We start from the raw sequence: 11,907 nt of genomic DNA on the forward strand, positions 1-11,907 counted from the left end.
AAGTTATTGTAAGTTTAAGTTAAGTCTGCTGCAACTGAATTTATTATGGACAGTGCCAATTCTGAATGTATTGGATTTGTGACCATTATGCTCATTTGCCTTCAGTAGCAGTAAAACTGCTTGATGAAATGCAATTGCCTCTGGTCTGTTTTTTGGGAATCCTGCAACGTGTTTAAGTTTTTACTCTGCTAACTACACAGTCGTACCTCGGAAGTCAAACGGAATCCATTCCAGTTCGACTTCCGAAACGTTTGAAAACCAGAGCACTGCTTCTGATTGGCTGCAGGAAGTCAATGCCGTCGGACGTTCGGCTTCCAAAATCGTTCGAAAACTGGAACACTCAATTCGGGGTTTCAATCATTTGAGAGCCGACTTGTTCAGGAGCCAATGCGTTTGAGATCCAAGGTACGACTGTACATTGGAATCTGCTCTGCATCAATATTGAGTAGAATTTCAATGACAAATCCACCACTGGGCATATATTTATCCGGAGCAGCCACTTCACAGACTAACAAGCCTTACTCTGCCTAATGGTGCCAGTTAAAGCCCATCTTAGTTCAGTGCCCTGTTCTCACAGTGGCCAACCACATATTTATGGGATGGCTATGTGCAGGGCCTGAGTGCAGCAGCACTCTCACACTTGCAGTTCCCTGCGATGGCAATCAGAGGCATCTTCCTTACAAATATTCTTCATTGCACAGGCAGGCAGCTAGATGAAGTTTGCAAAGGGGTGGGAACAAATGACAGTGACAGAGTGTTGATACTTTTTTTATTCAAAGCAACTAAGAAGTAATCTCCCTTTTAATTTCAGGTATACTATTCTTGCGGCGCACAGTTCAGCTTGTTGGAAAGAGGTCTTATTTTATCACCTGGTTTCCCAAACAATTACTCATCAGGCATGCACTGTATTTGGCAATTCTTTATCCCTGCTGGAACATACCTCATGTTGGAAATTTTTGACTTCGATGTGTTTGAAAGCATCAGCGAAAATCCACATGTCTGGGGTGGTTTCCTTTCTCTTCCAAAAAACACAAATGAGGAGCTTTCCCCGACTGAGGAAAATGCAGACTTCCCCACCACCTTTCCTACTAAGGGTATAATTTTCGAAGAGTCTCACTCGCAGGATTTTTATAATCTTCATGATGCTAAATTTCCAGAGGCCACCTCTCAGAAACAGGAGTCTAAGCAATTCCAGCAAACAGCGGTTACTCAGCCTAGTGAGCTGCCCTTAATGGGAGCTACTAGTGCCACTTTGCCAGGACAAATTTTGGGTGGAGTACAAGGGGATCAAAACCCGAAGGACAAAATACTGTTTGCTCACCTTGCTGCCAGGGGAGGAAGCGAGGATTCAGAAGGCCCTAAACAACATTTAGGAAATGTGACTTTGGGAGAGGACATGGCCATATCAACAGTGGCCTTGCCAACAGATGCTTCCTCCACACCACCCTCCTCAATTGATGTTTGTCCCCATGATGTCTTGTACGTCTCTGACCTCACTGCCTTCTCTTCTCGCTTCTGCGGAACAAATTCACCACTGAACAAGAACATGACTTTTGGGTCTTCTCTGAAGATGGTGGAAGTCATTGTGGAGCTGATCACGACCACGGATCGCGGGCGAGGCTTTGCGATGCTCTTTGAGTACAAGAATGATACAGAACTGGTTGCTGTGAGTGACTCAAACGAGGGGATAGAAAATATTATGATGCTGATGATAATAGCAGGGATAGTCTTCTTTGCACTTGTTCTTTTGTCCACGCTCTGTATAGCTTGCAGGTAGGTGCTGCCCTTGTTGACTCGTTTTTGAACCCTTAACTAGGGATGGGGAAGAAGTTCAATTCAGTTCACATTTCAAGACCGACCTGCTGCATTTGCACTTTCTGAAATAATATCTGAACAAAAGCACAGCCATCCTAAATTTGCATTGTTCTGAATTTTGTGATGCAGTTCTCCAGCTAGGTAATAATGTGTACCAAAAATTGCATATACAGTGGTACCTCCGGTCACAAACTTAATTCGTTCCAGAGGTCCGTTCTTAACCTGAAACCGTTCTTAACCTGAGGCGCGCTTTCACTAATGGGGCCTCCCGCTGCCGCCGGCGCGCGACTTCCGCTCACATCCCGAGGCAAAGTTCACTACCAGGAGCCTCTACTTCTGGGTTACCCGAAGCGATCATAAGGAGGATGGTACGTAACCCGAGGTTCCACTGTATATTAGGGGAAAGTGTGCAAAAATATATATTAGTGGTAATAACATACAAAGTGCATTATATTTGGGGAAATTGCTTGTAAACATGTGTATATTACTCAGCATGGATACAAAAATGTGGTTATTAGGCTACATTTGCACTAACAAGCTGACAAATGTTTTTTTAAGATGTTTTAAAAATGCAAATTGCTGCAGAAATGTGGAGAACTGAATTTAAGATTGGAAAAATGAGAAACAGAGAACTGAAATTGAGTAAGTCGTTGATCCCTACCCTTAACTTTCATTTAAGAATTATCGCTCTCAGCTGAGGGATGCCTTCCAATGAGGGATGCCAGCCAATAAGAATATTACTAAGCTACGTCTGATTGCTTCATTAAATTAATAAATTAAAAACATTTTAATTGCTTTAAAAGGTACCCCAGACTAATGGGGCAGTAGAGTTCTTCTTAATTAAAAAACAAGTGCTTCTATTAAACAAAAACCACCTGCATGTACTATCTTTGAAGAGATGTTAAAGAGAGAATACCTCTTCAGAGACGATGCATAGTGAACTATGCCTATTGTCTAAAAACAAAAAAAGTATGCTCTTTTTTCCCCTGTAGACCCTTTTCTTTCCTTGTAGGCAAATTTATGCAGATTTTATTGATTTAATAAATTGACTGAAATTCATACGATTAATTTAGTCTTTCCTTCATTGAGGGACAGCTCCAAATGTCATCTTTGTGTCTGGTTACACAGCCTGCAAAGACGGAATAATTTACAACCAAGTGATTTTTGCCGTATATCAGTCACGGATGTCATAGAGCATTTATTTATTCTTCCTACGTTTTTATTCCACCCTTTATCTAAGGAGCTCAAGGTGGCATACATACTACTCTCCCTCGCCATTTTATCCTCACAAAAACCCACTGAGATAGGTTAGGCTGAGAGCGAGTGACTGGCCCAAGGTCTTCCAGTGAGCTCCATGGTCAAGTCGGGATTCGAACCCTGGTCTCCCAGGTCCTAGTCCAACACTGTTACCACGATGCCACGCTGGCTATCTTAATCTGGATCCAACCTTACGTCCTTTGCACCAGGCTCCAGTTGGTGAATCTCTTCTAATAAAAGTACAAAGCTGGTAAAGTGAATTAGCCACTTCAGGAGGCAAATGCCAAGGGATGGAGAAGGAGACAGAACCATGTGAGCCATGTGGCTTGCTCAGCAACCCCTAAACTAGCATGCTCTCTAAGGTGCGGTGGAGGACCCTGTCCCATGGCTGGTGTTGAAAAAAAAGAGATGGCTACAGTTTGGGCCATCTTTTATACAGTTGTGCCTTGGATCTCAAATGCCTTGACTCCAGAACAAATCAGCTCCTGAACGATCGAAACCTGGAAGTGAGTGTTCCAGTTTTCAAACGCTTTTCGGAAGCCGAACATCCATCGCGGCTTCCGTGGCTTCCGATTGGCTGCAGGACACTCCTGCAGCCAATTGGAAGCCGCGCCTTGGTTTTTGAACGGTTCTGGGAGTCGAACGCATTCTGTTCGAGAACCAAGGTACGACTGTACAGTGGACCCTCTGGATATGAATTTAATTCATTCCAGGGGTCCGTGTGCACCCTGAAAATTTCGTAAGAAGAGGCGCTGCTTCTGCGCACGCACGTGGTTTGATAGTGCGCTTCTGCGCATGCGTACACGACGAACCCCAGAAGTATACACTTCGGGGTTCCTGCGTTCGCAGCCTGAAGGTTACGTTACCCGAAGGTAACATAACCTGAGGGTCCACTGTACGGTGGTACCTCGGGTTACATACGCTTCAGGTTACAGACTCTGCTAACCCAGAAATAGTACCTCGGGTTAAGAACTTTGCTTCAGGATGAGAACAGAAATCGTGCTCCAGCGGCACGGTGGCAGCAGGAGGCCCCATTAGCTAAAGCAGTGCTTCAGGTTAAGAACAGTTTCAGGTTAAGAATGGACCTCCGGAATGAATTAAGTACTTAACCCGAGGTACCACTGTATATGGAATTGGGAAGGTGCCATTTTGCTTTTTTTGCCTCAGGGTAGCCAAATGTCTTGGGCTGGACCTGGAAAAAAAACCCCAAAGTAAACACTCGGCAAGCCCCAGACCACTGCTGTAGGGTGTCTGAGCACAGAGGGGAAAGTGCTGTAACATAAACACTAATTATTAGTCTCTGTTACTGAAAACTGACTCTAGGCCTGCAGCGTTCAACCTCGGCTCTTCTCTAGCTCAACATCCCAAATTAGCTGACGACCGTTTCTGGTGTAAAAGCCTGCACAAAAGAAGCGAATAACCTGTTTTCTGAACGTGCCCTGCTTTCTTCTTCTCCTCACCGTGGCCTGTCCCTGGGAGAACCAGAACTTGGCTACCCCTCACCTCATCTCTCCTATTCTTTTTTATCATTACCATCCCTATTATTACTGCTTTTAATCTGCCGGTTGCTGGCTAAAAGTAGCAGCTCCCCACCTTTGCAGGCAACCCGAATGGCGCAGGCCAAATCTAGCACCCTGGCACTACTCTAATTGAATGTGTGTGTGTGTGTGTGTGTGTGTGTCTGTGTATCTGTGTGTGTCTGCTGTAGACACTCATTCCCTTCAGCTCTCTGGGAAACTCCAAGATTTTGCCACACTGTTGTCTTTGTTTACTGGTTGGGGAAAGGAATGAAAGCCTCAGTTGTTGGTTGGCCAATAATTCTAATTACTTTTGGCCATGAGGCCAGGCCTGGGTTAGCAGCGAGGCTGTTTTTCACCCCTCTTCTTTCCCAAGCCCCCAAGAACAAGAGGCTCGTCCACCTTATTTAATTCGAATCGTGCCCTGCAGAGTCCTGAGGGTTTGGGGGTCCCCCTCCCACCCCACTCTGTGGCTGTGAGGTATGAAGAGGACTTGCAACAGAAGCCAAGCTCTGTTGCAGCTCTGACCTGCCAAGGAGCCGTTTCTGACGGCAACCACTGTGCTACCCGCCGCCTTACCAGAAGAGAATGAGCTTGTTATTCCCTCTCGGCTCCTTGCAGGCAACCCCGAAGGCTGCCACCCCTCCTCTGTTTTTAAACTTAACCCAAAAAAGAGGAGCGCGGTAAGGCTGTATTTCTTAGAGCCCAAGCCGGCCTCACTCTGTGGGGTTGTGGAGCTCACTTGACCAGTTAAGAGCCAATGACTGTCTGTATCTTTGGTGGCCGACAACTTGTGTATCCCTGTGCCCAGAACGTGTGTGTGTGTGTGTGTTTGGGACTCGAGTACCAAAAAGAGTCCCTTTCACCATTGTCAACCATCTTGGACCCTACGATCAGCAAGTGAGGCCTTGTTGGTGCTGCCACCACTTGGGGGGGGGCGGATTCATGGTTGCCATTAACCTGTGACGGGGCCTTCTCAGTGGTGGCTCCCCATTTGTGGAATGCCCTCCCTGGTGAGGAGCTTACCTGCCCCTCATTACTGACTTTCAGAAGGAATTTTAAAACATTCCTGTTTTAATGGCTGAACCTGGCAGCCCTGTCTGAGATAATGTTTTAAGCATGCTTTTGCTATTGCACCGTTCATGTGTTTGCTGCTTTGGGCTCCTTTGGGAGGAAGGATGGGATATCAATTGAATAAATAAATGAGTGTGTGTGTGTGTGTGTGTGTGTGTGCGTGCGCATAGTTATTTCCATGAGTAAGACAACTACTACTACTCAGTGCTTCCCCCCCTAAAAATGTTTAGGGGTACTCTCATTTTCCTACTCATATTGAAATACTGCCCCTCAATGAGGCCAAATTTAGATTCACCAAATGTTTAGGGTTATGCGTACCCCTGCGCCCCCCCCCCAAGAAAAAAAGCACTTCTACTACCACTACTTCTCAGTGATAACTATAATATGTCCAGATGCTACAAACAGTGCAGAATTCAGCTGTGAGAATGTTGACTGAAGCAGGTACTAAAGAAGGTAAAGGGACCCCTGACCATGGGGTTGCAGCGCTCATCTCGCTTTATTGGCCGAGGGAGCCGGCGTACAGCTTCTGGGTCATGTGGCCAGCATGACTAAGCTGCTTCTGGCAAACCAGAGCAGCACACAGAAATGCCATTTACCTTCCCGCCGTAGCGGTACCTATTTATCTACTTGCACTTTGACATGCTTTTGAACTGCTAGGTGGGCAGGAGCAGGGACCGAGCAACGGGAGCTCACCCCGTCGCAGGGATTCGAACCGCCGACCTTCTGATCGGCAAGTCCTAGGCTCTGTGGTTTAACCCACAGTGACACCCACGTCCCTTAAGCAGGTACTAGGAATCCCCTAATACTGACTCGGAAAGATCTTCATTAGCTGCCTGTTCATTTCCAGGCTGAATTTTATGTGCTGGTGTTGACCTATAAATCAAAGCTGGCACTTTTACCAATGTCACCTAACACTGTTCAATACTTGCTAGGAATTGACCCTTCAGTGTGACAGCACCTAAACTTTGGAACTCCCTGCCCCTTGATATTAAGCAGGTTCCTTCACTGTACTACCCTCAGCGCTTGCTAAAAATTATTATTATTATTATTTAAGCAAGAATATCCAGACGTATGAATACAACATTCATTTTAAAATGTAATTTTATTTCAGTGTGTGTGTGTGTGTGTGTGTGTGTGTGTGTGTGTGTATCTATATAGATATATTTTTTATTAATGTTAATTTTAATCTGAAAATTTTAGCCTAACTTGTTTTTAATGCTGGTTTTTATCAGTAATTTTAATGTATGTTGTATCTAAATTTGCTTGGAGGTTTTGATATTTAAGTGGTACATAAGTTTTGTTAAATAAAAACAAGTAAAATTAACATAAATGACTTGGAGCACGGGTATCTAAATTAACAAATCTCACTGTGTCAGCCAGCCCAGGTCCTTAGATCAGTGTGAAAGGCCCTTCTCATAATCCCATCACCAAGGGAAACACAGCAGGGAGTGGCACAGGATCTTCTGTTATAGTACCACCATTACTGAAATCCTTACCCCAGAAGTACACCAAGTGCTGACATTTTTGATGCAAGGTTAAAGCATATCTGTTTGCCTGTGTATTATTATTATTATTATTAATCACCCGCCCTTCACCCTAAGATCCCAGGGTGAGTTACAACATTAAAACACAATATTAAAAACTATTTAAAACAAGTTACCATTACAAAAATAAGGTGTATTCTGAAAAATAGACACATGTTGAAAGCCAGGGTAAAGAGATGCATCTTCAGCATTCTCCAGAAGCTGTACAATGAAGCTGCCAGATGAAGCTCCCTCCCCTGCAGAGAAGGAGTTCCACAGCTTAGGGGCTGCCACCAAGAAGGCCTTCTCCTGGGCTGCCACTCTCTGCGCCTCTGAGGTTGGAGGAACTACCAAGAAAGCACCCTCTGCTGATCTTAGCACCCAATAATGTTTCTAGGGAAGGAGCCAGGTCTTTCAGATATTTATTCATGACATATTAATTCGTTGCTGTATTTGGGCATTGTATTTTACTTCTGGGAATGTAATGTGCAATTTTTCCCGCTTCAAAAATGGAACACCACTGTGGGTAGCCTGAATTTTTGGCTGTCTTTCTTCCTAGAAAGAGGTGCAGGACCTTTTTCAAGCCCGAGGGCCACATTCCTGTCCGAGCAGTCTTCTGAGAGCCACATGCCAGTGGAGGGCGGGACCAGATGCAAAAGTTGGTGGAGCAATCCATGTACAGTAGGCTAGTTTCTACAAACATACACCTCTCTCTCTGCTCCACCCATATAAATAAGAAACATTATCAGAGTTCAAGATCGTATTCCAGTCCAGCGAAAAGCAGAGCCTGTGGTGGGTTGTGGCCTGGGGAGAGTTCTAAGGCCAGATAGAGAACCCCTGTGTCAAAGGTTCCCATCTCCTGGTCTAGTAGATGATGCTGAACTTCCAGCTGCAAGGGCTGCTGAAATGTGCATAAATGTGACGTTTCCTCTTGCCTCTTTCCCCCTCCCTCCCCTGCTCCCCCCACCCAACCCATTCAGGAAGAAATTGTGTCCCAAAAGGAGCTCTTTGGATGCACGCAGTGACCAAGAGGTTAGTGCTAATAGTTTGTGGTCTTGCTGGTATGTGCAGGTTCTTGGTTTTCCCCCTCTCTTTGATTCTTGTTGTTGTCTCCCTGAAGGTAACAACAACAACAACAACAACAACAACAATAATAAATTTATCATTTATACCCCGCCCATCTGGCTGAGTTTCCCCAGCCACTCTGGGCGGCTCCCAATCAAGTATTAAAAACAAGACAGCGTTAAATATTAAAAACTTCCCTGAACAGGGCTGCCTTCAGATGTCTTTTAAAGATAGGATAGCTACCGTATTTTTCGCTCTATAAGACGCACCGGACCACAAGACGCACCTAGTTTTTGGAGGAGGAAAACAAGAAAAAAAATATTCTGAATCTCAGAAGCCAGAACAGCAACTTGCTGTTCTGGCTTCTGGGATAGCAGCGCAGCCTGCATTCGCTCCATAAGATGCACACACATTTCCCCTTCCTTTTTAGGAGGGAAAAAGTGAGTCTTATAGAGCAAAAAATACGGTACTTATTTCCTTCACATCTGAAGGGAGGGTGTTCCACAGGGTGGGCGCCACTACCAAGAAGGCCCTCTGCCTGGTTCCCTGTAACCTTACTTCTCACAATGAGGGAACCGCCAGAAGGCCCTCGGCGCTGGATCTCAGTGTCCGGCTGAATGACGGGGGTGGAGACGCTCCTTCAGGTATACAGGACCGAGGCCGTTTAGGGCTTTAAAGGTCAGCACCAACACTTTGAATTGTGCTCGGAAACGTACTGGGAGCCAATGCAGATCTCTCAGATGTTGACTAGGGAATGTTTTGAGTTGTAGAATGGGATCCAGAATGCCGCTGTTGATATCAATGAGCTGCAGCTGGTGATGCCGAGTCAAGAGAATGAAAACAACAACCACTCTGTTGACGGGAATGGAGCCGGTAAGCAGCAAATGTATAGGGTTTGCCACGGTACTCTGTACAGAACAGTACTGCTGCAAAACCAGCAACACCCTGATGGTATTAAACTATAAATAATAAGAAGACATATTTGTGTTTTCTGTAGTCACTTCCTACGATGGCAGCATGGAGTGCTCTCCTCGGCAAACAGACCAGGATATACCTTCTTCAGTGTCAGCAGTGACCACTGAGTCTGGAAGCGACGAGGTGTTTATTATTTCAGCCAGCCCTGGAGCTGGTGGCTTAAGTTTCACCTCCTACAGAATACAGGTAGAGGAACCTTTGGTGTGTTTTCAGTGAGACATTTTCAGTGAATGAAATCTTGGGCTGTGTTTTTAAGCATGTTTTCCCCTTCCAGTTGTCTCAAGGTTTGATTCACATGTGCATGTTCAATCAGTAGTTCTCAGATGTTTCAAAAGCCAGGACACACCTATAACCTCAAAATGCAAGATGGGACCCACTTAACAATGTTTAGCTACAACTTGCAACCTTCAAATTTTGTTAGACTACAACTCCCATCATCCCTACCCATTTGCCATACTGATGGGATGTGGGACTCCAGCAACATTTTTGGGGCCACAGGGTTAGCCACCATTAAATTATTTTTGTTCTAACAAAAGGCAGCACATGTTTTAAACCTGTGCTACCTACCTACACACACACACACACACACACACACACACACACACACACAAAATAGATGTAGCCATCCAGATGTTGTAGACTACAATTCCCATTATTCCTGATCATTGGCCTTGCTGGCTAGGATTGATGTGGGTTGTAGTACAAAACACCTGGCGGGCAATGTCTACACAAATACATTGACCAAGAGAAAAGACACAGATTTAAATGAAATTCTGTGAGCTTTTCGTCATACAGGAAAATACTGAAATAAATTCTCCAAATTTCCTGGTGGTAGAATTGTGACTATAGTCTACTGCCTAGGATAGGAACATGCTCCCTATCCTAAATCAAGTCAGAACTTCGCAAATAAGTACTTGTTTTCCACTTAGTTGCTGTCGTTCTTTTCTTTTCTGGATGTTATGCCAATGTTTATGGGGGTGTGAAATTTTGAACCTTGACAGTAAAAAAAGATCCCAGGATCACCCTTGCTTGAAATGCCTGTCTAGACAATGTGAACCCGTAGGCAGATTTGGAAAAGAAAAAAAGATTATCTAAATCCTTTTACTGAGAAGCAACTGTTGGTCAACAGTGGCTCCAGGATTCCTAGGGAGTGTGAGTCTGAGCTGTGATCATGGCAGGAGCCCAACGCTTCATGGATGAAAATAGGGACATGCTTGTAATTCCACTGTGCTCATAGCCAGAGTCAGCACCCAGCTGTCTTCTGTTACATTTTTTTGGGTTGTGTTTTCATACCACCTTTCTGCGTAACATTCAGTGGCAGCTGGATCAAGCCGCCATTTTAATTTCCCACAATGCCTCCAGTGAAAAATGGTGGTTAGGGCAGCCCCATGGTATTGTTTGGGCACTGCTGCTCTCTGATGCTGTTGTCTACACCAGATAAATCCCCCAACAGCAGTATCCAGTTGGAAGGGACTATGAAGGTCATCAAGTCCAACCCCCTGCAATGCAGGAATCTTTTGCCCAACGTGGGGCTTCAACCCCAAACCCTGAGTTTAAGAGTCTCATGCTCTACCCGACTGAGCTATGGGATTTTAATTGGGTCAGAGCTTCAAGTATGGATTTTAGAAGAAAATTCACTGGCCAACTGGATAAAGGTATCTCATGCAGTTTTTTGGTTTTGATTTATCTGTCTTTTTTCAATTAGGACAGAAAACTGAAGAGAAGCATCACAAGTCCGGGCTCAGTTTCTGACTGGCTGACAGCAGGTCCAGCGGAATCTGGCATCAGTGCTGCAAATATAGGGGTGGCACAGACAGAGAGCCATTGCCCAAGTCAGCGAACATGGCGTGCTCGTACTTTTCATGACTTACTAGCTCCATTGCCTCAGCTACAGAAAAAGTGGTGCAGCTGGGCTACGAACAGCCCTTTCACCAAATTGGTTAACAGCAGTGTAAGTATTTGGAGAAAGCCCTGGGGAAGCAAGATGAATGTGCCCTGCAGATCAGCTGTCAAAGTTTGATCCAGTGACTTCAGGTCTAGCCTGTTTCCCCTACTGGTACTGTCATGCTTGCATGCTAGTAAGAATCTAGCACCTGCAAGTCAAGTAAGGCCCAGTGTGGGTGGCCCATGGGGTCATTTTCACAGAGCCATGCCCATCTGTCGCACATGTAATGCCATCTATGGCATCAGGTGTGGGGCAGGTAAAGGCACAGCTGCAAAGGAAGCCTTTAAAGGTCAAGGGACCCCTGACCATTAGGTCCAGTCGTGGCCGACTCTGGGGTTGCGGCGCTCATCTTGCTTTATTGGCCAAGGGAGCCAGTGTACAGCTTCCGGGTCGTGTGGCCAGCATGACTAAGCCACTTCTGGCGAACCAGAGCAGTGCACAGAAACGCCGTTTACCTTCCCCCTGGAGTGGCACCTATTTATCTACTTGCACTTTGACATGCTTTCGAACTGCTAGGTTGGCAGGAGCAGGGCCTGAGCAACGGGAGCTCACCCCATCGCGGGGATTCGAACCACTGACCTTCTGATCAGCAAGTCCTAGGCTCTGTGGTTTAACCCACAGCGCCACCCGCGTCCCTAAAGGAAGTCTTTACAGGAGCCTTAAAAGTTCGCTCCCAATTGTTCCTTGGCAAACGTGGCTTGCTGTCAACAGCTGATAGGCACCAACAGCAAAGCCT

At 45.6% G+C, this 11,907-nt stretch overlaps 1 protein-coding gene and 1 long non-coding RNA gene across 6 annotated transcripts in view; one reads left to right on the forward strand and one right to left on the reverse strand.

The window, feature by feature from the left end:
* LOC308465295 (uncharacterized protein) overlaps window positions 1–11,907 on the forward strand; it is a 44,130-nt gene that overhangs the window by 29,289 nt on the left and 2,934 nt on the right. For 4 of the 5 annotated variants that reach the window (XM_080985127.1, XM_080985128.1, XM_080985129.1 and 1 more), the window contains exons 2-6: window positions 812–1,773; window positions 8,167–8,218; window positions 9,022–9,124; window positions 9,249–9,412; window positions 10,932–11,177. In XM_080985127.1, the coding sequence (XP_080841253.1) occupies window positions 812–1,773; window positions 8,167–8,218; window positions 9,022–9,124; window positions 9,249–9,412; window positions 10,932–11,177 (1,527 nt within the window). Of the gene's footprint in view, window positions 1–811; window positions 1,774–5,347; window positions 5,490–8,166; window positions 8,219–9,021; window positions 9,125–9,248; window positions 9,413–10,931; window positions 11,178–11,907 lie in introns of those variants that run through there. The other variant, XM_080985131.1, reaches the window with a different exon arrangement.
* On the reverse strand, window positions 753–5,338 carry LOC308465428. Its single transcript, XR_013980429.1, has 2 exons — window positions 4,494–5,338; window positions 753–1,812 (listed from the first exon to the last, which is right to left on the reverse strand). It is a non-coding gene; the product is annotated as an uncharacterized lncRNA (long non-coding RNA).

The sequence above is a fragment of the Podarcis pityusensis genome, assembly GCF_964106645.2.
Source record: "Podarcis pityusensis genome assembly, chromosome: 16".
Classification (NCBI taxonomy): domain Eukaryota; kingdom Metazoa; phylum Chordata; class Lepidosauria; order Squamata; family Lacertidae; genus Podarcis; species Podarcis pityusensis.